The sequence below is a fragment of the Lycium barbarum genome, chromosome 9 (genome assembly GCF_019175385.1).
Source record: "Lycium barbarum isolate Lr01 chromosome 9, ASM1917538v2, whole genome shotgun sequence".
Taxonomy (NCBI): domain Eukaryota; kingdom Viridiplantae; phylum Streptophyta; class Magnoliopsida; order Solanales; family Solanaceae; genus Lycium; species Lycium barbarum.
Window position 1 is genome coordinate 19,924,937 of NC_083345.1, and position 27,065 is coordinate 19,952,001.

The 27,065-nt window shown below is 34.9% G+C and overlaps 1 protein-coding gene and 1 pseudogene across 4 annotated transcripts; one reads left to right on the forward strand and one right to left on the reverse strand.

Annotated features, from left to right (window-relative positions):
- Positions 1–12,510: 12,510 nt before the first annotated feature.
- Positions 12,511–22,040, reverse strand: LOC132609731 (putative E3 ubiquitin-protein ligase RF298). 4 transcript variants are annotated; one of them, XM_060323863.1, is made up of 9 exons: positions 21,900–22,040; positions 21,569–21,630; positions 18,712–18,868; positions 18,447–18,609; positions 18,145–18,298; positions 16,972–17,013; positions 16,565–16,805; positions 13,539–15,501; positions 12,511–13,262 (listed from the first exon to the last, which is right to left on the reverse strand). In XM_060323863.1, exons 8-9 carry the CDS (start codon positions 15,423–15,425, stop codon positions 12,783–12,785), a joined length of 2,367 nt encoding a protein of 788 aa, XP_060179846.1. In that variant the 5' UTR covers positions 15,426–15,501; positions 16,565–16,805; positions 16,972–17,013; positions 18,145–18,298; positions 18,447–18,609; positions 18,712–18,868; positions 21,569–21,630; positions 21,900–22,040; the 3' UTR covers positions 12,511–12,782. The 4 variants fall into 4 exon arrangements, with proteins under 4 accessions (XP_060179846.1, XP_060179847.1, XP_060179844.1 ...); XM_060323864.1 differs by lacking the exons at positions 21,569–21,630; positions 21,900–22,040 and adding an exon at positions 19,044–21,552 and having other exon boundaries at positions 16,565–16,605; positions 16,764–16,805; XM_060323861.1 differs by lacking the exons at positions 21,569–21,630; positions 21,900–22,040 and adding an exon at positions 19,044–21,552.
- On the forward strand, positions 21,941–23,610 carry LOC132611736 (putative E3 ubiquitin-protein ligase RF298; annotated as a pseudogene).
- The last annotated feature ends 3,455 nt before the right edge of the window (positions 23,611–27,065 follow it).

The following is a 27,065-nucleotide window of genomic DNA, read 5'->3' on the forward strand; positions in this document are numbered from 1 at the left end:
TTTATTTCAGTAGAGACTACATATTTAGTCTGAGAGTCCTTCCAATGTTTAAACAGACGATCCAAAACAAATTCAAACAAGACATTAATGTACTTCCGAAAACAAAAGCACACTATTTTCTGGTCATGAAGCAAAATCATAGTACTACTATACAATCGATGTAGTCCACATTATTTCGCAGAAAGAGAGACAATATGTATCAGTGGTAGATGTAGCCTCAGTGCTGCGGTTTAATAGAATTTAGTACTTCTACATGGAATATATATATAATTTAAAAATTAACAAAATTTCAACAGTTCATTGATTATGAAACCATAATTTTAAAGAATACAGTGAGTTCAGTGTTAAGAACTTAGCAGAATGAAACTTATCGAGTTAAAATCTTGGATATGCCCGATATGCCTTTGGTACGTTTAGGCCTTCATATTCTGCTGCAGGAATAAAGCACCTTTCTGTGAACCTTTTTAGACTGAAAACACACTCTGATCTAAAAATACACTTCTGATACACTTGTTTTCTCTAGGAATCCAATGACTTGGTGAAGCAACAATCTGATCGGATTCTGATGCCTTTCTTGCTCCTTTCTTTCTCAAAATAAATACACCCTCTCTAATTCAGGCATTGCTATAATAAATGCATTCAGTTTGGAGTTTAAGTCTTCTAATTTTTCCATCACTTTGTCATCTGCCAACATGCCATGTAGCACACTTTGGATTGTTGGCCAACTTTCCATCAATGGTAATGGAAAAATCATTGCTGATCTTACTGTACCCCATGCAATAGATATTAAAGCCCAGAATGTGAAGTATCCCTTGCTAAATTGCCCTACATTATCAAGTTTGCAACGTAGTTAATCATTGAGCACGCGTAATACTGTCACACTGAAGTTGCAGAAAGATTGAATTTTTCAGACTAACCCACAAGAAGAGTAAGAATAGGCCAGAGAATTACTATCACGAATGTGAAACCGAGGCCCCATTTGATTATCCATGCTTTGGCTCTGTTGTCTTTTTCCTCTTTGAACTTTCAGGTTGTACGAAAAAATCTCATTCAAAGAAAAACTCATTTGACTCTTGACATAGAAAGATGCCACATACATTGATAACTAGGGAGTAAATGTTAGTGCACTAAACAAAGCAAAACAACCAATAAGCATTTCTTATATTGAGATGGGTCTTGTGCATAGCATCATTAGTTAAAAGAAATAGAAACATCTAAGCCTTTGCTATCAACAAGGTCGTTGTAGTATAGTGGTAAGTATTCCCGCCTGTCACCCGGGTGACCTGGGTTTGATCCCCGGCTACGGCGTACGTTTTTTTTTATGCTATTCTTTTTTATCCAAACAAATTGCAAATTCTTTTTTATCCAAACAAATTGCAAAATATGCCTAGAGAATCTATAGAGAGAGAGAGAGAGACCAAATACAAATGTATCTAAATTTATTTACAAAACCAGCTTTTCCGAAAGTTCATAAAGAAGGAAACTAAAATGTATAACATGTTTAACATCACAAGTTTAAAAAGTCTTTTTTTTCTTCATTAAAACTTCATATCGAGTCAGAATGTGCCACATAAATTGAAAAGGGGAATATAAAAGGAAGGATATAATCATATAACTTTTACTCTCAGTGACAAAAATATGAAAAACTCCCACAAGAAAAAGAAAGGTAAAAGTAAAAATGCTATTTTTTTTTATCAAAACAAATTGCAGAATATGCCTAGAGAATCTATAGAGAGACCAAATTCAAATGTATCTAAATTTATTTACAAAACCAGCTTTTCCGAAAGTTTATAAAGAAGGAAACTAAAATGTATAACATGTTTAACATCACAAGTTTAAAAAGTCTTTTTTTTTCTTCCTTAAAACTCCATATCGAGTCAGAATATATCACATAAATTGAAAAAGGGAATATAAAAGGAAGGATATAATCATATAACTTTTACTCTCAGTGACAAAAATATGAAAAACTCCCACAAGAAAAACAAAAGGTAAAAGTAAAATACTATAAAAAAAAGTGAAGAACATTTTTTTTTTTATTTTTTTTTTATAGAAATGTATGAACAGTTTTCAATTCATTGGAAGTAGAATCCGCGACTTTTGTAAGACAAAAAAAAAGTTGAACCAAACTAACACAAAAAAAAAAATCATAAGTAGGTTTAGTGCGTGAAAGGACCAAACTGTAAAATTAAAACTTTGGCCTTTCACGCACGAAATGCGTGCGTGAATGAGGCATGCACTAAATTAGTACTAAATATGTCTTCTCCTTCAAAAGTAAAGTAAAGCAACAGTCTCACAACACGTGTATCCTTTGTTAGCTGCTTCGTAGTGAGTTAATTGTAGGATAGGTCTACCCAAAATTAGGATGAAGACTTTTGTTGATCCTATTTGAATATTGTTTGGCCCATTTGATACGGATTAATGATTTGTTCATTCATTTATGTAGTCCAATGTATTCATCAAAATGGGAAGTATGTTAGAGCCCGTTTGGATTGGCTTATAAATTGCTGAAAACAACTTATACTCATTTGGATTGGCTTATGAGTTGCTGAAAACAGTTTATAAGCTGTTTTTAGTTTTTTTGAGTGTTTGACTGGCCATCTTAAAGCCATTTTGTGCTTAAAATAAATCCAAAAAAATAATTGGGTCCCTTTGGCTTAGCTTATCTAAAGCAGCTTATAAGCCAAAAAAAAAAAGTTGGACTATCCAAAATTTTTTTTCTGGCTTATAAGCTTTTTCAATTTATAAGCTGCTTTTTTTAAGTCAATCCAATCAGGCTAGTATGTCTTGATATCAGCCTTGCAACATTAAGCTTAGAGTTTCTTAAAATTAACTTCAAAATGTTGTTTGCATCCATTAGCTTGTTGACAAATATTTTCTTTTGATTTTCTATAAGCAAACTCTGTTCCTTTAAACTACACGAATAATATTGTTTTGAGTTCTAACAAAAAAATTGTGTCTATTTCACTTTTCTGTGGTTACCTCGCCCCTCTTGTCGCTCTTAATTTTAGACAAGAAGTGTCCATTTCACAAATTAGAGAAAAAAAAATAATCATTGCCAACCGATGATTCGAGGATCCCCTGCTTGTCCAGTCAACATCTAGTCTATGAAAACATTTCCTTTAGAAAAAAATATAAAAATTCAATAGACAATTGGTTATTACTAGAAAGCATAGTGTACTATTATAAAGGTCAAAGTCATAGATGGACCCCTAAACTTGTCCTAATTTTTCATTTAGATTCCCCAACTGAGGGTCATACCATATGAACCCTTCAAGACAACTGTTAATGTACCATTTAAACACAATTATTGAGGTGTCAAAGCGCGCACAATGCACTGCTCTAAAAGGGCGTGAGATGCCAATTTTTTCATTTTTAAATTTTTTAATCATTAAAAAAATAATTATAAGAAAAAACTTATTTTAAAACAATTTAACTAATAAAAAAACATTTTAAAAAAATCCTAAAACCCAGCCCATCCTCCCCCGATCCGAAGCCGGAATCCACCACAGCCGTCGTCAATTTTTTTCGGTGAAGCCGGATTCCACCGCCGCCACCGGCGTTGCTCTTCTCTTTTGCTTTGTTCAAATACAGCAAATTCGAGCCCTTAATGGACAAAAAAAAAAATCAATAGTCCATGATTTCTCCATTAATGGACCAAAAAAATCAATAGTCCTTTGAAATAAACACACACAAAAAAAAAAACCTTCATCCAAACACACCCCTTTACTTTTCTTGCTTTTCCTCTTTCTTCCTGCTGCTGCTATTGATGTTTATTGTTTTTTAAAGTAAATTGTTTAGAAGGAAAAGAATCTATTGGGAGTGGGAGGACAACGGATGGCTAGTGGAGGAAGAAGAAAAAGAAAGGAAGGAGAGGGGCGGTGGGGCTGAAGAAGAGGAGAGGGGTGGTGGGGTTTGAAGAAGAGGAGAGGGGTGGCGGAGGAGAGGGGTCGGGGTTGGGGGGGGGGGGGGGGGAAGAAGATGACTATTTTTGTTTTTACTTTTTTTTTTTGTAAAATCCTTTTATTTTTATTTTTTAAAGCTAAAATCCACGTGGCTCCATCTTATTTATTATTTTTGCGTGTGAATTACACACATCATTTGTGTGTTGTTGCATATTTATTTTGTGTTTAAATGGCACATTAACAGTTGTCTTGAAGGGTTCATATGGTACGACCCTCAGTTGGTGGGTCTAAATGAAAATCAAGGCAAGTTCAGGAGTCCGCCTATTATGCCTCATTCACGCGCGAATTTCGTGCCTGAAAGGCCAAACTTTTATTTTTACAGTTTGGTCCTTTCACGCACTAAATTAGTGCGTGAAACCTACTTATGTTTTTTTTTTTTTTTTTTTTGTCCTAAAAAAGTCGCGGATTCTTGGAAGTATTATATGAATCGCCAAGTTTGCGGTTTTCAATTTGTGGCTTTGAGAATCTTTTTCCTTGGGGTAGCTTCATATTGCTAATTGGTTTAATAGTTCCATGAAAACAAAAAAATGATTCATTGTGGAGTAATATAGGATTTTAAGAGTAAAGTTATAAATGGATTCCGCAAATGCTATGGCTACTAGATTCTGCTGGTAAAATTGTACATGTTTTTAAGAAATGTACCATATGTAATGATTGTCCGAGACATGAGAAAAAAGAAAAGAGTATCATAAAATAGACTAAATTTTACTTTCTAAAATTAGTAACAGTACAAATTTAGATTTTAGAGTTAAGAAAAACGTAATAATGTGGATAAATCAACAAGTTACACACATTAATCATTAGCTGACTTGATACAATAAAAACTACTCTATTTACGCTATTAGTATATTGTATTTAAACGTTATTATCAAATAGGGGGTATACTTTTCATGTAATTTTCTTTCCAAAGAAAGAAGGCCCTAATATTATAGAAACATGACTCTTTTTCACTAGCTAATTGAATCATTTTATTTTGGTGGAATTACAAAATACTCTCCTTGACCCAAATTGCATAACCGGGTCCCAACCGGAGGCATCTCTCAACTCTCCCTTATTTATTATTCTTTTATTTCAATTTATGTGGCATGTTTTGAATTTCGGGATTCCAAAAAAAAAAATTGACAATAGTTTTTTCATGTGTTTTAAATGGGTGAAAATCATTTTCACCCCCCAACTTTGTTTTAAAAATCAAACTCCCCCTCAACTATGAACAATAATCATTCTCCCCCCTTTATCCTATGCAGTGTCTATTTTACCCTTGACATTTTTAATCCCTCATCTATGTAATACCTTTTTATATTATATAATATTTATTTATTTATGTTTTTACCTAAATATCAATCATAAAAAGTAACATTAGTTTGTTATAAATTCTAAAAGGATTATTCTACTTATAATATGAACTTACATAAAACTTTATTTATGATTGATATTTAATATATTTATGATTGAGTATATACCTTAATATCGTTCTATAATAAAAAGAATTAAATCCATAAAGTGTGTGTATGTACACACACACATACATAAGTTTCATTGATATTGTTTTCTCTATTGTCAATATATAAACAAGTTGTGGTTGTCATTAATGGAAGAATTTTTAAATAATAATTTAAAATTCGTTTAATTATAAATAGATAATCTTTTAGGAATTTGTTATAGAATATAACTTTATTTTTATTAATTAATTTGTATTACCTGCATTGAAACATATTTATAAAGTTATTTTTACTTGTATAAATACAGATATTAGAGTTTTGATTATTATTAATACAAAAATTTCTTATTGTTCTCATTTATTTCATTATGGAACGATATTAAGTTATATACTCAATTAGAATTTCTTGTTATATACTCAATTAGAATTTCTTACTTTTCTTTTTCCGTCTTGAAAATTATATTTATTTTCTTATAGGAAATTTGTTACATAGAGTAAGAAGATAAAAAATATCATCATGATTTCAAAGGAAAAAAAAAACAAGTTGATAATATAAGGGTAAAATAGGAATTTAAACAAGTTAATTAGGATAAAGGAGGCAGAATGACAATTGTTCAAAGTTGAGAGGGGAATTTGATTCATAAAGCAAATTTGGGGGGTGAAAATTAAATAGTTTGAATTGTCAATTACGGTGACTTATAGTACTTTTACATATTTTCCAAACATGTAATATTTATGTCAAAGAACTTAAAAAATTCTTTGTCCGAATACACAATCAAAATTAGCAGGTTTGACTCTCGAAATTCGAACTGTGTTACATAAATTGAGACAAAGGAAGTAATTAATAGTACAAATACGTGAAGGAACACTATTTTTCTACTAATTACTTCCTTGATATACCGAGAGGATGTTTGAGGATTTGAACATTTAAATTCAAGTTTAGAATACCATAATCTATTTATTTTACTCCGTTCGAACTCTATCATTGTACTTATCTAGTGGATCTTTTAATCAGAGGCAGAACTAGAGGAGTGGAAGGGGGTTTATTCGAACCACATTTTTCAAAAAATTACATTTGATTCTTTCTTATTTATAAATTATAGATGTTGAACTCTCTTGGTGAATATCTTGCCTCCCCCATTTTTATTAACACATATACAAAGTCCTAACCGAAGTTACTAGGTTCAGGTGAACCCATAAGTCCTTAATTTCATCCATTCTTGACAAATGAGAAATCGAACCACATCCACAAAATGCATTATCATGCAGCTGCTTAAAAACCAACGTAATGGTGAATACACTTTTCGGTCCTCTTCCCTATTAATTTAGAAAAGTGAGATATCCGTTTAGGTATAAGATACCATCATTACCGCCAGATATAACTGACAAAGGAAGAGCTTCCCTATAATTCTGTTTTACTTAGAAACATAACCGCTACCCCAAAATCAACAAAAAATGATTCTGAGTGAGATGATATCATCTTTGTCCATATAAACAACCAAAAATGTCCTAATTCTAACATGTCTTCTTGCAAGTAGATAATCCAAGATCCAACTAGCTAAAATTAGCTTTTCACAAAATGACAATGAATTTAATAAGCACTTGCCACAGTTTCAACAAAATTTTGTTTGACAAGTGTTACAAGGGAAAATAGGAATTAGATAATCTAATTTTCAGTTGTCAAATGAGACTTGTATACATCTCTTGCTCAAAACGACGTGGCTCTCTTGTGATGAATGTCTTTGTAGGTATCAGCGAGGAGTGTGGTGGGTGAGATAATTAGGATTCCTTTATTCTAAATTAGAAATTTCGGGTTTGAATCTTAAGAATGAAGAACATTTATCCCTTAACGAGTTTTACCCAATGTGAACAAAACTAGTCTGGACGTTAAATTTCAAATAACGAATGGTTAAATTTAAAAAGAGTTTTTGTAAGTGCAAACACTTGAAATCATAATTTTTCAAGTTCAAATTCTGCCGACGTGCAAAGTTTAACAATTCTAAGTTTGATTCACTTCCAACAAAGGAAACCAATATATAAAATGCTTGAGGAAGATCAAATTTAACTCAGTATCTACAAAAACCAAGAACTTCTATTAAGCAGATAGAACAACATTTTGTATTAAACCTCCGGACTAAGCATTCACAAAAAATAATGTGTATAAATCAACAAGTTACACAACATTAATCATTAACTAACTTGATATTATAAAAACTATAATACTATTTACTCTATTAGTATATTGTATTTAAACATTAAATAGGGCTATACTTTCACGTAATTTTCTTTCCAAAGAAAGAAGGCCTAATATTATACACATAACTCTTTTTCACTAGCCAATTGAATCATTTTATTTTGGTGGAATTACAAATTACTCTCCTTGACCCAAATTGCATAATTAACCGGGCCCTAACCGGAGGTATCTCTCAACTCTCCCTTATTAATAGTAGGAATATATCAAAGGAATGCTATTTTTCTACTAATTACTTCCTTCATATACAGAGAGGTTGTCCTAGGATTTGCACATTTGAATTCAAGGTTAGAATACCAAAATTTATTTATTTTACTCCGTTCGAACTCTATCATTGTATCTATCTAGTGGATATTCTAACCAGAGATGGAGCTAAAGGAGTGGAAGGGGGTTTATTCGAACCACCTTTTTTGAAAAATTACATTAATTATTTATTTATTTATATATATTGTAGATGTGAACTCTTTTGGTGAAAATCCTACCTCCAATTTTATTAACACATATATAATGTCCTAACCGAAGTTACTAGGTCCCACTGAACCCGCTAGTCCTTAATTTCATCCGCTCTTGACAAATGAGAATAACTGAACCGCATCCACAAAATGCAAATGCAGTACCATACAGCTGCTTCAAAACCAACGTAATGGTGAATGCACGTTTCCATCCTCTTCCCTCTTACTTAAAAAAAGTGAGTCATCCGCTTAGGTACAAGATACCATCATTATCACCATATATAACTGACAAAGGGAGCTTCCCTTATAATTTTGTCAGTATAGAAACATAACCGCACCTCCAAAATCAGTGAAAAATGGCTCTGAGTGAGATGGTATCATCTTTGTCCATATAAACATCAAAAGAAGTCCTACTTCTAACATGTCTTCTTGGAAGTAGATAATCCAAGATCCAGCTACTCTTTTGCATATATATGGAGCTAATTTTATTTTTTCACAAAATGACACAGATTTTAATGAGTACTTGCCACAGTTGCAACAAACTTTTGTTTGACAAGTGTTACAAGGAAAAATACGAATTAGATAATCTATTTTCTTCAGTTGTCAAATGAGACTTGTATAAATCTCTTGCTCAAAATGACATGGCTCTCTTATGATGAAAGTTTTTGTAGGTATCACCGAGGAGTGTGGTGGGTGAGATAATTAGGATTTCTTTATTCTAAACTAGAGATTTCGAATTTGAATCTTGAGAATGAAAAACATTTATTCCTTGACGGGTTTCACCCAACATGAACAAAATTAGTCTGGATGTTAAAGTTTCAAATGGTTAAGTTTAAAAAGAGTTTTTATAAGTGCAAACACTTGAAATCATAATTTTCAAGTTCAAATTCTGCCGACATCCACAGTTTAACAATTTCAAGTTTGATTCACTTCCAACAGAGGAAACAAAATTACGGTTGAGAATGATCAAGTTTAACTCAGTATCTACAAAAATGAAGCACTTCTATTAGGCAAATAGAACAACATTTTGTATTAAACCTTCCGACTAAGCATTTACAAAATGTAATGTGTATAAATAAACAAGTTACACGACATTAATCATTAACTAACTTGATAGTATAAAAATTATTTACATCATTAGTATTTTGTATTTAAATGTTATTATCAAATAGGGCTATACTTTTCACGTAATTTTCTTTCCAAAGAAAGAAGGCCTAATATTGTAGACACATAACTCTTTTTCGCTAGCTAATTGAATCATTTTATTTTGGTGGAATTACAAAAATACTCTCCTTGACCTAAATTGCATAATTAACCGGGCCCTAACAGGAGGCATCTCTCAACTCTACCTTATTAATAGTAAGGAATATATCAAAGGAATGCTATTTTTCTACTAATTACTACCTTCATATACGAGAGGCTATTCTAGGATTTGAATATTTGAATTTAAGTTCAGATATCACAATTTATTTATTTTACTCACAAACTCATACTTACCTAGTGGATCTTTTAACCAAGGCGGAGTGGAAGGGGGTTTATTCGAAACATATTTGATGAATAATTACATTGATTCTATTTATTTATATATGATAGAGATTGAACTCTCTCGGTGAAAATTTTGCTTCCGCCACTTTTATTAACACATATACAAAGTCCTAACCCAAGTTACGAGGTTCAAGTGAACCAACGAATCCTTAATTTCATCCGCCCTTGACAAATGACAATAACCGAACCACATTCACAAAATGTAGGGCTGTGCAGCTGCTTCAAAATCAACGTAATGGTGAATACACGTTTCAATCCTTTTCCCTATTACTTAGAAAAAGTGAGTCACCGATTTAGATACAAATACTATTATTCAGTGGCGTAGTCAGAATTTTTATTAAGGGGTGTCAAAATATAAAAAAGTAAATTCACGAAGAAGTCAAGAGGTGTCAATATGTAATATATATACATAAAAAATATTTTTACCTAACTACACCGTGCAATTTTCCGACGAAGGGTTTTCGATTGACACCCCTGAAGCACATGTGGCTCCGCCACTGCTATTATTACCGCCAGATATAACTGACAAAGGAAGAACTTCCTCTTTAGTTCTGTCTTATTTAGAAACATAACTGCTACCCCAAAACTAGCAAAATATGATTCTGAGTGGGATGATATCATCTTTATCCATATAAACAACAAAAAATGTCCTACTTTTAAAATGTCTTATTGCAAGTAGATAATCAAGATCCAACTACTCTTTTGCATATGGAGCTAAAATTAGTTTTTCACAAATGAAAATGAATTTAATGAGCACTTGCCACTGTTTCAACAAAATTTTGTATGACAAATGTTACAAGGGAAAATACGAATTAGATAATCTATTTTCTTCAGCTGTCAAATGAGACTTGTATACATCTCTTTCTCAAAATAACATGGCTCTCTTGTGATGAAAGTTTTTGAAGGTATCCGCGAGGAGTGTGGTTGGTAGATAACTAGGAATTCTTCATTCTAAACTATAAATCTCGGGTTTTAATCTTGAGAATGAAGAACATTTATTCCTTGACGGCTTTTACGTACCCAACGTGAACAAAGTTAGTCTGTGCGTTAAGTTTCAAATAACGAATGGTTAAGTTTAAAAAGAGTTTTTGTAAGTGCAAACACTTGAAATCATAATTTTCAAGTTCAAATTCTGCCTACGTGCAAAGTTTAACAATTCCAAGTTTGATTCACTTCCAACAAAGGAAACCAGTATACAAAACGCTTGAGGAAGATCAAGTTTAACTCAGTATTTACAAAAACCAAGCATTTCTATTAAGCAGATAGAACAACATTTTATATTAAACCTTCAGACTAAGCATTTACAAAGCGTAATGTGTATAAATCAACAAGTTACACAACATTAGTCATCAACTAACTTGATAGTTAATACTATTAGTATTTTGTATTTAAACGTTATTATCAAATAGGGCTATACTTTTCACGTAATTTTCTTTCCAAAGAAAGAAGGACTAATATTGTAGACACATAACTCTTTTTCGCTAGCCAATTGAATCATTTTATTTTGGTGGAATTATAAAACTCTCCTTGACCTAAATTGAATAATTTACCGGGCCCTAACTGGAGGCATCTCTCAACTCTCCCTTATTAATAGTAGGGAATATATTACTTCCTTCATATACAAAGAGGCTATTCTAGGATTTCAACATTTGAATTCAAGTTTAGAGTACCACATTCATTTATGTTACTCGGTTCCAACTCTATCATTGTATTTAGTGGATCTTTTATCCGGAAACGGAGCTAAAGGAGTGGAAGGGGGTATATTCCAACCACATTTGCCGAAAATTTATATTGATTTTTTATTTATTTATATAAATTGTAGATGTGAACTCTTTTGGTGAAAATCTTACCTCCACTTTTATCTAACCGAAGTTACTAGGTTCTGCTGAATCCGCAAGTCCTTCATTTCATCTGCTCTTGACAAATGAGAATAACTGAACCACATCCAAAAAATGCAGATGCAGTACCATAGAACTGCTTCAAAACCAACATAATGGTGAATACACGTTTTGGTCCTCTTCCTATTGCTTAAAAAAAGTGAGTCATCCGTATACCAACATAATGGTGAATACACGTTTTGGTCCTCTTCCTATTGCTTAAAAAAAAGTGAGTCATCCGTGTAGGTACAAACACCATCATTACCGCTAGATATAACTGACGAAGGAAGAGCTTCCCTATAATTCTGTCTTATGTAGAAACATAACCGCTACCCCAAAATCAGCAAAAGCAGGTTCTGAGTGGGTTGATATCATCTTTATCCACATAAACAACAAAAAATGTCCTACTTCTAACATGTCTTCTTGCAAGTGGATAATCAAGATTCAACTACTTTTTTTGCATATGGAGCTAAAATTAGTTTTTCACAAAATGACAATGAATTTAATGAGCCCTTGCCACAGTTTCAACAAAATTTTGTTTGACAAGTGTTACAAGGGAAAATAGGAATTAGATAATCTAATTTTCAGTTGTCAAATGAGACTTGTATACATCTCTTGCTCAAAACGACGTGGCTCTCTTGTGATGAATGTTTTTGTAGGTATCAGCGAGGAGTGTGGTGGGTGAGATAATTAGGATTCCTTTATTCTAAATTAGAGATCTCGGGTTTGAATCTTAAGAATGAAAAACATTTATCCCTTAACGAATTTTACCCACCGTGAACAAAACTAGTCTAGATGTTAAGTTTCAAATAACAAATGGTTAAATTTAAAAAGAGTTTTTGTAATGCAAACACTTGAAATCATAATTTTTTCAAGTTTAAATTTTGCCTACGTGCAAAGTCTAACAATTCCGAGTTTGATTCATTTCCAACAAAGAAAACCAGTATACAAAACGCTTGAGGAAAATCAAGTTTAATTCAGTATCTACAAAAACCAAGTGCTTCTATTGAGCAGATAGAACAACATTTTGTATTAAACCTTCAGACTAAGCATTTACAAGGCCCATCAAGCACCTCCTCTTTCTAATTCTTATTCACATTACTTTCTACATATATATACCTTTTTTCTCCCCATATTCCTATCAAGTACTATTATAGTTAAGGTATGAAAGAAAAGCCTGAAAAAAGGACATACAAATTTTTTCAAAAAACAATAAGCAGCCCCTTTTTCCTGCCACTCTTTTGAAGTTGCTAACTATCAAGAATCAGCAAAGCAGACAGTAATCCGCTTCTTAATTGGCGTCCTACAAGAAGGGCAGTCATCCATTCCTCTCTTTTCGTGAAGCACGTTGCAATTTGCACAAAGGACTTGATGTGCACAAGGGAGAAAAACCACTGACCTCTGCTCACTCATACACATAACACATTCCCTCTCCATCTTTACAACAGCAGAGCTAGAAGAAGTTTCTTCATCGCCTGCTAAACCCTTTGTCATTTGAGGAGTGCCTCGTTTAAGTGCATCTATTTTTGATCTTTCAGACTGCAACCTCAACTGAGAGATTTCACTCTCAAGCTTTTGGATATCTTCTTTACACTTTTGCATGTTTGTCTCTGCCTTCTCTCTCAAATTATTCACCTCCAGTTTTCCCTGAACACGGAGTTGTTCTCTTTCAGCTTTCAAAGAATCAGCTTGCTCTAGAATCCTTTGTTTCACCTTTTCCTCCTGCTTCCATAGAACCTGCAATTCATTGTTTTCTCATGAGCAAATCACAGAATAAAATATTTACAAATTTATTTTTTATGTGCTAGCTTTTATACTAGGAGGCAAATAGTAGGTGAATTATCAGAAGGATTGCATAAGTAAATGCCAACCACTATTACCAGAGAGTATTAGTAACAAAGAACTGACATTACAATCGAACTGTAACAAGTCATTAAACACTAAGTATATTGGTAAAAGATATTTTACCATGATCAACTAGGCAAAGAAATTTCATTCCTAGAATAAAAATACCTCAAACTGGTCGAAGCGCTGCTTGGCTTTCTCTTGTAGCTGCTCCAAATCAGCTATTTCTTGCTTGAGAATAGAGAACTCCTCCTGCAATAAGCGCTTCTCCACCTCCCCAGCTTGACACTTCTTCACTGTCTCCTGCTCCTTTGCTAAAGCTTTATGCAAGGTTATAGTAGACACTTCGTTAGAGAGCTTTGAGGCCTCTATCTCCTTCTTTAGCACACCATTCTCCCCACCCAACTTGTGAAGAGTAGAGTTAGCATACTCAATTGAGGCATTAGTATTTACCAACGCTTGCTCCATCTCCGCAAGCCTCTTCATGGTGCTCTCCTCCAGCATTTGCCTTTCCCTCTGAAATCTTTCCGCATCGTCTTTCTCTTGCCTTAACATTTTAAGCTCAGCCTGATCCTTGCCAAGCCTCCGAGTAGCCTGCATTACCTTCTCCATTGCCCAATCAGACCACTGTTGGAGCTCTTTTTGCAATGTCTTCATTTGAGGAATCAGCAGCATTATAGCTTCATCTCTTTCATTTCGAGGGACATATATCCCCAGAGACTCATCATACGAGATACCAGCATAGTAATCTGGCACCGTAGGAGAGCTAGTTGTGCTGTCTGGGGACTTTATGCTAGACTCAGGCTCCAAGGCTAACAATGCAGGATCCTTTTTGTTTACCTCATGTTGCATTGGTGGCACGCTAGAAGTGTCAGTTGCAGGTGCAATGGAACTTGCTTCTGCTAAAGGACTATTGCTTTTAACTGAAGCTTTTTTCCCTTTAGAGTGAGAACTCTTCTTTGTTGCACCAGAAGAACCTGATGGAGAATTCATTTTTTTGTCCAAAACCATATTTCCCCAGGCAGAGAGGTTTGCCTTAATGGTCTTACCCATGCGGCCTTTGCAGTTCTTCTCAGATTGATATGTCTTTCGCCTAAGCAAATCCTTCTTGTTTAGCCCCTTTCGACCAGCCCCTGATTTGTCTTCTATAAGTGCTGCTTTAGCCACTGCTTCCGGAAGAGGTACGGGACTTCCTTTTCCTTTTGCCGCTTGATGAGCATGTGAAATTTTAGAATTAGATTCTTGAGGGGCTTCACTAGCAACAGGAACTTTGGACTGCGAGGTTTGAGCAATGGGAATAGAAGGTTTTGGCAACTGTGGTTTCTCATCCGGGTTTGACTGAGTATTCTCAGAAGCCTCAGTCTTTGGTTGGAAACTTCCTGGACTGCATAACTCAGCCAGAAGATCGCCTTCCACTGAACATGCATGTACCAGGTTCAAGTCCCATATTAACAGGCACCACATTGCTTCTGCAACTGTCAAAGCTGGCTTAACCTCCCTCACCACACATATCATCTCCAGCAACGTGTACTCTACCAGGCTAGGCAAATCTGGAAATGCGAGATGTCTAGCGGTATCAAAAACCTTTTCCCTACGCAGCAAAGCCAAAGCACCATCAACAATATTTGAGATGGAATCCTTCTCACCGTGATAAAGGCCACTCCTCAATATAACCCGTTCAGCAATTTCCTCACTGTATCCACACTCAACAATCCTCTTGACCGCGCTCCGGAAAGTTGCAAACAAATTCTGCGATAGAAGTTCCTCAAGTTGAGAAATTATTGGATCCTCCCAATCTGGATCTGGTGAACTTTCCACTCCTTGTTTCTCATTAGACTGAGGACACCCTCCCTCCAATGGCTCGATCTCATTAAGAGTGCTTTTCATTTTTTCGTCTAATAATTCGTATCTTGGAAACTCAGTAAGAGACAACACAGGTGAATCAGTAGGAGTTTCTACTGATAAGAACTTCCTCTTGTTCCTACTTCCCTTTTCCTGGTCCGAAACCACCAATGAATTTTCATTGGCATCATCACTGCTGTTATGATCAACCATGTTGATTATGTTTTCTACAAGCGTTATACTACTGCTGTACTTTGATCAGTCAAGTGTCTAGCTACAATTTCCGGTCCTGCAGCAAAAAGCCATTCAAGTGATAATGTGGCCATGTGGGGATTAAAAGTTAAGGTAACACATAGCAACAGAGAATTAGGAGTTCCCAAACAAAGGGGAAAAAACATATCAGTATTTCTTTGCTAGGCTAAATAACATAAAACAAAAGTCACTGGCTAACAGCAACAAGAACAACTCCAGAGAGCACCATAAATCAGCAACATTATCATACAGCCGTACAGGTGAAGCTGCCAAAGAATTAATATTCTATGAGCATCACTAGGGGTGACAAAATTAGCCCATGAAAACATGATCCCCCCAAGTTTGGGCTGATCATTGACCCGGCTATTTATTAGCTCAACCCATAAAGAGTTGGGCTGATATGCAACCCAAATTGGCCCATGAGAAATCTTGTCAAAATATTTTCAGAAAGGCAACTTTTCATTTGATATGTCATATATAGTCACCATAAAGGAAAAACAAGGTTTTATTAGGTACTAAAAAATTATAAAAGAACAAACAAAGAAATTAAAACATAGTAAGAATTGAGCCGGTAGGGTTATGAGCCACATCTCAGCCTGACCCGCATCCCAGCCCATTCCAGCCCAAGTAACTTTTGGGCGGTTTATTAAATTGGGTGGGTTGGGTTATGACCCGCATCTTAGCCATTTCAGCCCCAGTAACTTTTGGGCGGGTCAATAACCCTAACCCGCCCATTTATTAACTCAATCTATTTTTACGGGCCCAAATTCAGCCTAACCCGCCCATTTGACACCCCTAAGGATCAGTGATCCTCAAATTCTCATGTGATTCAATTACTCAAATCTCTATCTGCAGCAAAACACCATTCAGTGGTGATATGATGTTCCTGACGATTAAAACTGAAAAGAAAAACACAGCAGCAGAGAATCAAAAATTGAAAAAACAAGGGAAAAACAAACATTGATTGTTCTCGATAGGCTAAACAACGTCAACAAAAGATTATCCAAACAGAAAATCCAACCAACAAGAAACAGCTCTAGTAAGCATAAAAAACCAGTAACATTACCAAGGAAATGGATATAAAAGAAAAAAAAAATTACCTCTGAGTCACAGTAGATGAGCTGCCGAAAAAATTAATTTTCTGCAACAAAAATCCCTCAAATTCAAAATTCAAAATCAAGCATCAGAATTGCCAACAAAAAAAAAAAAAAAAAAAAAAAAAAAAGAACAGCTCTAGTAAACATACAAAACCAACAACATTATCAAGAAAATGGATATAAAAGAAAAACAAAAGCTTGCCTCTTGAGTCACAGTATATGAGCTGTCAAAAAACTTAATTTTCTGCAACAAAAATCACTCAAATGAATCAAAAGGGGAAAAACCAAACATCAGAATTGCCAAAAAAGAGGTACTAACAATTTATCAAAACAAAAAAACAGCTCTAGGAAGCATGCTAAACCAGCAACATTACCAATAAAATGGATATACAAGAAAAACAAAAGCTTACCTCTTGAGTCACAGTACATGAGCTGCCAAAAAACTTTAATTCCTGCAACAAAAACCACTCAAATGAATCAAAAATTCAAAACCAAGCATCAGAATTTCCAAAAAAAAGAACTAACAATTTATCAAACAAGCAAAATCCCAGAAGAACAAAGAAAACCCCAAGCTCAAAATTCTATCAAGAAACCAATAAAAAAACAATCTTGAAAAACCCAAAATAAGCTCAGCCTAGAAAAAAAAATCAAGAAACCTTCAAAAGGGGTTGTTTCAAAAGGGAAAAAAAAAGACTCACACACACATATATATATGTATATATATCAAGAATGAAACTAGAAATAGCAGAAGTTCAATTAAGAATCAAAAGAGTCACTCACCAAACACTCTAGAAAGCCAAAATTAACAAAGGGTGAACAACATTTCTTGCATTTTTCATGCTATAGCCACACTGTCTGGCACGAGCTCTAAGTAGTGTTTTTTTCGTTTTGTTTGTGCTGCTAACACTGAAGTTTGGATTCTATTTATAGGGTCACTGACTAAACGTGGGTTAACCTTGTTCTAACACTTACTTGATGGATAACCACGGTTAGGTACACTGTATTTAATTTCTAACTCATCCACAGAATTTCCAACTGTGAAAGTTAAGGAACTTTTCCATTTTTAAGGGAATAAATTGGATGATAATTAATGATTAACCATTAAAAATTTTTTAATAATAATAATAATAATAAGAATACATGTGGGAAATGTGAAATTTTCAAATATTTGGCATTGTAAGTCAAACAAAGAAAATATATCATTCAATTTCTAGAATCTAATTAGTCTTTCTTGGATATTGCAAATCAGATAAAATTATGGTAAGATGATAATGGAATAACAAACTTAATTTTTCAATGGTGTTGTCGCACATGTCACTATAGTCTTTCAAAATTCAAATTGATTGTAAAAATATAAATATCTCATATATTGATTTAATTCAAATTGATTGTAAATATATAAATATCTCATTTATTGATTTATTTCGATCTTCGGCATAATTCTACTATGGAAATATGTTAAATAATTAAGCTAAATTGATATAATAGTACACTATATTGTTCTAGTTCTTATGTTTTACGTGTTATTTATAGTATATAGGAGTATTAGATTTATATGTACGAGGACATGCGTATATTCTTACCAATACTGTCGTGTTCACTTGCTCCACCTCTTCAGCGGGAGCCATCGAAAATCGCCTCTCAGGGATGCCAGAGCCTGTGGTGGCAGAGTGTTGACTGAGTTGAAGGTCGTGGCCTTGGGATACCATGGTCAAATATGCAGAGATGACGATGAAACTGACAGAAAATTAAAAATGAGAGACTGAGAAAGCACAAACTTAATAAGAAATTCAGAGAACGAACAATGAAATTGCCAACATAAAGATGAATGAGGCAAAGAATAAGAACGGCTGATGGAAGTTGGTATTTATAAGCAACGGGTCACCTTTGCCCTGATAATCAATGATGACATCATCCTTAATACGATCTCGCCACGTGCCCCAAACGTGAAGTTGAAAAGACATTCACTGTTTTAAATTCAAGAGTAATGGTGACGGTTGTGTCTCTTTTCCCGCCTAAAAGTTTCACTTCTGGACAACTTTTGAAAACTGCACGGAAAGTAGGAAAACGATTTGTACTGGTAATAAATGCAGTGGGAAGAACAACGGGTAACGGGAGTTGGTATGTATAAGAAAAGGATCATCATTAACCTCGGTAACCGATGATGACATCATCCGCAACACAATCTTGATACGTGTCCCAGGCATGAAGTTGAAAGACATTCACCATTTTAGATTCAAGAGTAATGGTGACGGTTATACCTCTTTTCACGCCTCAAAGTTTTCACTTCTGAATAGCTTCTGAAAACTGCATGGAAAGTGGAAAGACTCTTTGATCATATATGTATTGATAATAAATATACCAGGATAAAGGCTCTTTGATTGTACACGTGGCAATTCAACCACGAGATCATCGGTGCCAGCTTGATCAAAGATTGAAGAACTTTTAACCATCTAAGAACTTGGGTTTGTTTCGACTATACCGAATAGCAATGTTCCGAAATGATCCATCTGGGGGGTCCAAGGTACTCAGCCAATCGTCATCCTAACCCTAGCCAACTTTGAAATATTCATCTTATCATGTCCAACAACTGCGATTTTATCTCTGAAATGTGCGGGAGAGGTGCTACAAGTTAGTTAGGATTAGACTATACTATAAATATCTCCCTCTTCCCACTATTGTAATAAGCTATTGATATATAAATACTCTGGCAAAATTATTGTTCATTTAGTGCTCATTACTTCTATTTGCTAGCAATCAATAAGAATTGCTTCATCTCCCTCTTCTTATTATTTCTACTTCATTATTTACCTTGTTATCATTATTACCTTATTTTCATCATCTTTACATTATGAAAGGATCAATTGAATTTGGTTTATTTTTAGGGTAAGGTCAAATTTGCCTCTAAACTATGTGAAATAGAATACATTTGTCTTTCATTAGTAGTTGGGGTCAACTATGCTCTCGTGTTACTAGCTGGGGTCAAATTTTCCCTTGAACTATATAAATTTTTCCTTATTTTTAAACAGTGGAAGCTTAGCACCTAGTGATGTCACATGTCATGCAATCAAAGTTTAATTTTTTTTTTAAACGGGTAAATTTGAACCTACCACCTAGTTCAGGGGCAAACTTGACCCTATTGCATAGTTTAAGGGCAAATTTGACTCAACCCCCTAATTTTGAATTTTAAAATTTGATTGTTCCTAGTTCCACTCCTCCCGCCACTACCTCTACCACCAATCACTCTTTCTTCTTCCTTCCTCCATGTCTCTCCCCGCCACCATTGTCATCATTACCTCCATGACCATCTTCTCTTCCTCTTTCCTTGCTCTTTCTCTTCCCCATCAACCCACCACCACCTACACCATTAAGAGAACGGCTTAAAGATTCAATATAGAATACTACTTTACTGTAGGTGTATAGCCGCATACGGGTCTAAGAAGGAAGAAAGGGTGGTCGGCGGTAGATAGAGGTAGTGGCGCGGAGAGAGAAAAAAGGAATAAAATTTGAACCCGATGTGATTATATAACTCTCTCTCTCTCTCTCTCTCTCTCTCTTTGCGCCACTACCTTCACTGCCAATCACCCTTTCTTTCTCCTTTGACCCCTACGCGGCTATACACCTGCATTAAAATAGTCTTATATATTGTATGTTTAAGTCGTTTAGCGCATTTTCTCCTAATGGTGTAGATGGTGGTGGGGCGACACAGATATAAAGAGAAAGGAAAGGGAGATGGAAGATGATGGTGGGGTGAGATAATTAGAAGGAAGGAGAAAGAAAGGGTGATTGGTGGTAGAGGTAGTGGCAAGAAGAGAAAAAAGAGGAACCAAAAAATTGGAAAAACTCAAAAATAGGGGGAAGGGTCAAATTTTCCCTTGAACTATGCGAAAGGTTCAAATTTACCCTCCATTTAACAACAAAAATTCTTAATTGCATGACACATGGCATAATCTGGTGCTAAGCTTCCATTGTTTAGAAATTAGGGTAAATTCGTACCATTTTGCAGGAATGTGGGACAATGGCATATTTAAGCCCAACTATTAACGAAGGGCAAATCTATTCCATTTCGTAGGGCTGCTTATCGGGCGGATTGGACGGATAATTACGCTTAACGGTTATCGGCTTTTAAAAGTGCTAATCCGCTAGCCAACCTATAAGATATCGGTTGGTTCGATATCGGATTAACAATTATCGGACGGTTATCGGGCGGTGTATCGGTTAAATCTAAGAGAAAAATGAATGATAAAATCACAAGTAGTCAAGGAAATTACCTGCCTTTAAAGTGACTCAAAATGTAATATTTTTACCTTATAGGTTATAAAGAAGATATTGATATCCTCCAAAAAAAAAAAGGGATAGGAATATAACCAAGAAGATTGAAATGTTGGATTCAATATTAGTAAAAATACCGTAGCAAGTAGCAACAGTTTTCCAAGAAAATTAGCAAACTACAATATAGGTAAACAAGAAACAGGGAATGAACTATTTGATAGAAAACAACCAGGTTTCACAATTAACAGAAATAGAGATACATATTTTAGGTTTAGGCTTTAGCTTTAGGTTTACAAATTACAATCACAATACATATTTTATTTGTTAGGGCTAAGAATATAAATATGATAAATTCTTAACGGATTAACGGTTTACCCGATAAGAAAATTGAGGAATCCGCCCCCGCACCGATAAGCCGATAACTATAAAATTTTAATCCATTCCCCAACCGCTGATCCGATAACGCAATACCATTAAGCCAATAAGCCAATTTTGCGGTTGGGTTATCGGTAGCGGTTCGGTTTTGAACAGCCCTACCATTTCGCATAGTTCGGGTCAAATTTGTCCTTTTACGTTATTCTTATTTCTAGTAGCCTTAATCTCACAAATTTAATTGTTTGACCTAATAACAAAATTTTAGGTTAAATAATATAGTAAGACATATATGCATAGAATAGTGGAAATAGATAGATGGCAACTAAAAGAATAAAATATCATGTAATTTTAAATTGATACTTGTACGTCGGTCGAGTTGGCCTTGGTCCAGCTTAGTCAATCGTCCACATGTCGTTGAGCACCTGAAATATATTACGAGTTAGAAATTTTCAACTTTAATTGCCAGATTAAGTTGAGATAATATACATGCCATATCAAGCATAGCCTTCATTCTTGAAGTCAATTCCTAAGACAGGCAGCAATCCAAAATTTTTAAGGTTATTGTATTTTATTACTTTTGTATCAAAGTCACTAAATTATTTTTTTAGGAAAATTATAAATATGACCCCTTTAAATTGTTCACAACAAGTCAATAAATATTCCAACTGATTCAATGACCAAATAGACACACCTTAATCCTCAAAATTTTGCTGGAGATGATATTGTTGATGGTGCTTTGGCTTGAGGAGTGGCCCTTATCACGGTGAGAAGGATGGCGTCTCAAATATTGTTGATAGTGCTTTGGCTTTACTGCGTAGGGAAAAGGTTTTTGATACCGCTAGACATCTCGCATTTCCAGATTTGCCTAGCCTGGTAGAGTATACATTGCTGGAGGTGATATGTGTGGTGAGGGAGGTTAAGCCAGCTTTGACAGTTGAAGAAGCAATATTGTGGTGCCTGTTGATATGGGAATTGAACCTGGTACATGCATGTACAGTGGAAAGCGAGCTTCTGGCTGTGTTATGCAGTCAGAAAGTTCCCAATCAAAGACTGAGGCTTCTGAGAATACTCAGTCAAACCCGGATGATAAACAACAGTTGTTAAAACCTTCTATTCCCATTGCTCAATCCTCGCAGTTCAAAGTTCCTGTTGCTAGTGAAGCCCCTCAAGAATCTAATTCTAAGAATTCACATGCTCGTCAAGCGGCAAAAGGAAAAGGAAGTTCTGTACCTCTTCCAGAAGCAGTGGCTAAAGCAGCACTTTTAGAAGACAAACTGGGGGCTGGTCGAAAGGGGCTAAACAAGAAGGATTTGCTTAGGCGAAAGACATATCAGTCTGAGAAGAACTGCAAAGGCCGCATGGGTAAGACCATTAAGGCAAACCTCTCTGCCTGGGGAAATATGGTTTTGGACAAAAAAATGAATTCTCCATCAGGTTCTTCTGGTGCAACAAAGAAGAGTTCTCACTCTAAAAGGAAAAATGCTTCGGTTAAAAGCAATAGTCCTTTAGCAGAAGCAGGTTCCATTGCATCTGCAACTGACACTTCTAGCGTGCCACCAATGCAACATGAGGTAAACAAAAAGGATCCTGCATCGTTAGCCTTGGAGCCTGAGTCTAGCATAAAGGCCTAGACAGCACAACTAGCTCTCCTACGGTGCCAGATTACTATGCTGGTATCCCGTATGATGAGTCTCTGGGGATATATGTCCCTCGAAATGAGAGAGATGAAGCTATAATGCTGCTGATTCCCCAAATGAAGACATTGCAGAAAGAGCTCCAACAGTGGTCTGATTGGGCAATGGAGAAGGTAATGCAGGCTACTCGGAGGCCTGGCAAGGATCAGGCTGAGCTTAAAATGTTGAGGCAAGAGAAAGACGATGCTGAAAGATTTCAGAGGGAAAGGCAAATGCTGGAGGAAAGCACTGGGAAGAGGCTTGCGGAGATGGAGCAAGCATTGGTAAATACTAATGCCTCGATTGAGTATGCTAACTCTACTCTTCACAAGTTGGAGGGGGAGAATGGTGTACTAAAGAAGGAGATGGAGGCCTCAAAGCTCTCTAACGAAGTGTCTGCTATAACCTTGCATAAAGCTTTAGCAAAGGAGAAGGAGACAGTGAAGAAGTGTCAAGCTGGGGAGGTGGAGAAGCGCCCATTACAGGAGGAGTTCTCTATTCTCAAGCAGGAAATAGCTGATTTAGAGCAGCTACAAGAGAAAGAAGCAGCGCCTGGACCAGTTTGAGGTATTTTTATTCTAGGAATGAAATTTCTTTGCTTAGTTGATCATGGTAAATAATGCCCAGATTGAGTTTGCTAACTCTACTCTTCACAGGCTGGAGGGAGAGAATGTTGTACTCCCTCGATCCGTCCACTTTTACTTGTCACTTCTTGCTTCTCCAGAGTCAAACTGCATAAATTGACCAACAATGTAAACTGTACTTTTTCATAATATTAATATAAGAAGAATTGGATGACAAGTAAAAATGGAGAGAGGGAGTACTAAAGAAGTAGATGGGAGGCCTCAAAGCTCTCTAATGAAGTGTCTGCTATAAACTTGCTTATGGCTTCAGCAAAAAAAGTAAATGAGTTATTGTAACAAAAAAAATACACAACTAATAGAAATAAGTAGCTCAGTTCGTTGACTACATAAACTTTCACCTTATTGGCGAGGGTTCGAATCCTCACATTGTAACCCCCTCCCCCATTTCCCCTTCCCCTATCAAAATAAATAAATAAAAAAAAATATCATAGAAATAATATTATGTCCCTTGTGTCATGTTTCCTAGTGATTTTGCGATAATTAGGAAAAGTTGAATAACTCGTAATTAAAAAAAAAAAAAAAGTTTAGTAATTTCATGTGTTACAAATGTAAAGTTGAGTGCCTTTTTCATTACAAAAAGTAATTTTATAATTTTAGTATATTAAAGTAAAAGTTGAGTCAACATCCATGAAATTAACTCAAAGTTTTAGTTATGCTTCTTATCTAACTTCTTTTTACTCCATTGGATTTCTCCTTGTCCTTAAACCAATTAATTAAACATCATGCAAATGTCGATTTTTTCTCTATAAGTATTTATTGAACCTCAACTTTTTGTTTTGTGTGCATCTAGTTACTTGGACTAGACATGAATCTTATATATTTTAGGCTTCGTTATATAAAAGGCTTCTAAAATTTGGAATATAAAAAAAAAAAATTGTAAAATGTTTACTAAAAATATAAGAAATGAAAATTTTGTGTTTTATTTTTCTTATTTCTTGCTCCTTGCTTCCTGGTGTTACTCACATTGCAAATAATACAAGTAGCAGTGTTTTAAACAAAAATGTAGTATGTAATGTCCATCCTCAAAAATTTGCTTCGTAGTTAAAAGGCTTCTAAAATTTGGAATATAAAAAAAAATTGTAAAATGTTTACTAAAAATATAAGAAATGAAAATTTGTGTTTTATTTTTGTTATTTCTTGCTCCTTGCTTCCTTGTGTTAGTCACATTGCAAATAATACAAGTAGCAGTGTTTTAAACAAAAATGTAGTATGTAATGTCCATCCTCAAAAATTTGCTTCGTAGTTAATTAGGAAACTTCAAATATGCTATACAAAAAATGGAACAGATCGCTCATAAAATCTTCATTACCTCACCATATGGTAAACTTTGTCACTGTTATAGGCCTTCCAACACTACCATTGTACTTTGATCACCCTTGCCACCATGTGTGATATTCCAGTATTTTCTCTAGGTTGTTTATCATTTACCTGAGTAATGAAATAGAGAAATATGAATATCACAAGTAATTTGTTTTTTTTTTCCTTTCTATTTGATAGATTTTATCCCCTCATATGGTGTAGAAGATATGAGAATCATCATCATTTAAAAGCCAATTTCTATAAATAAGTAAGTGTCGGTAACCTAGAAGAGAGAGTACTTAGTAGTAGCATGTTTGAGTTGGTCCAATTAGACAGGGCATTTTTCACACTGTCCGATAATTTCTTCAAGCAATGCTCGCATGACAAGCAAAGGTCATATAAAGGGAAAATGCATAAGTATATTCTTAAACTTGTTCCAAAATGTCAATTGTACCTACTCTTTACGGGAGCTCTATTACCTTTGAAGCACGTGTAATTAAAGCTAAAGAAAAGGAAAGGTTGTAGTGAAACAGGAAGAAATTAAATTTACTAGCAATAAAAAAAAATATAATATATATATATATATATAGCAGCGATCAAATCTAGATTATATAAAATGGTGCAGAATTGAAGAAAATACTTACTTTTTCATGTTTGGTATCACTTGTGTGGCCCCTTGCTATTCTTACCAGGTTTTCCATAAGAGGATTGTTGCAATTATATCATGGTCGTCCAATTCTATAGCAATTGGGAAGAACTTCACTAGCAGTCATAAATAATGAATGGTCATCAAATCTAGGTCATAGGTATGAATTGTGAGGAATTAAAAAAGATACTTGTTTTCGTCTTGCTTGGTATCGATTGTTTGACCCCTTCTCGATCTAACAAAATTCTTCGTCTTGCTTGGTATCGATTGTTTGACCCCTTCTCGATCTAACAAAATTTTCCATCATCATACGAGTGTTAGATCGAAAGTTCCTATTTTTGTTGCCTCTTCGATCGTCTCCGACTCTCCAAAAAGGCAAATTAGTGACCTAGATGATCAGAGTTTTTCTTAACCTTAGTTGAGCCTTATGGTGGTAGAATGGGAGAATTGGGGGAAGAAGGGCACCCAAGGAATAAATGATGGATGGCAATCAAATCTAGGTTATATGAATTGTGAGGAATTAAAGAAGATACTTGTCTTCGTCTTGCTTGGTATCGATTGTTTGACCCCTTCTCGATCTAACAAATTTTCCATCATCCTACGAGTGTTAGATCGAAAGTTTCTATTTTTGTTTTCTCGTCGATCATCTCTGACTCTCCAAAAAAGCAAATTGGTGACCTAGATGGTCAGAGTCTTTCTTAACCTTAGTTGAGCTATGGCAGCAGCAAGTACCAAGGCTCCAGGGGGTAATCAAAAGCATACAGTTGGAAACAAAAGTGAGAATTTTTGATATACTAAATAGGAAGGCAAGGTGTAGAGATAGAGAGTGGATATAAGAGCTATATAAATAGGCAGTGTACATACAAGATAGGAAGAGCAGGGACTTGTTATTTGTAGATGTGGTCGAAGGGTGGATAGAGTTAGTTTTTGTTTACACTGACATGTTGTTGTAAGGTGTTTTGAAATGAGGCAATAAAATGTGTTCGTTCGAACAAAAAAAAGAAATTGAGCTTTATGGTGGTAGAATGGGAGAATTGGGGAGAAGAAGGGCACACAAGGAATAAATAATGATGGCGATCAAATCTAGGTGCACACAAGGAATAAATAATGATGGCGATCAAATCTCGGTTATATGAATTGTGAGGAATTAAATAAGATACTTGTCTTCGTCTTGCTTGGTATCGATTGTTTTGACCCCTTCTCGATCTAACAAAAATTTCCATCGTCACACAAGTGTTAGATCATAAGTTTCTATTTTCGTTGCCTCTTCGATCGTCTCCGACTCTCCAAAAAATCAAATTGGTGACCTAGATGATCAGAGTCTTTCTTAACCTTAGTTGAGGCTCATGTTGGTAGAATGGGAGGACTGGGGAAGAAGGGCACACAAGGAATAAATAATAAATGGTGATCAAATATTGGTTATATGAATTGTGAGGAATTACAAAACATACTTGTCTCGTCTTGCTTGGTTTCAATTGTTTGACCCCGTCTCGATCTAACAAAAAATTTCATCGTCATACAAGTGCTAGATCGAAAGTTCCTATTTTTGTTGTCTCTTCGATCGTCTCCGACTCTTTAAAAAGAAAATTGGTGAC

Excerpts from the sequence above, each read along its gene's own strand:
- LOC132609731 (XM_060323863.1), bottom strand. The coding sequence starts at position 15,425 with ATGGTTGATCATAACAGCAGTGATGATGCCAATGAAAATTCATTGGTG. Across the intron at positions 13,263-13,538 it reads AGCGCTTCGACCAGTTTGAG|GTTCTATGGAAGCAGGAGGA; the intron begins GTATTTTTATTC and ends AATGAATTGCAG.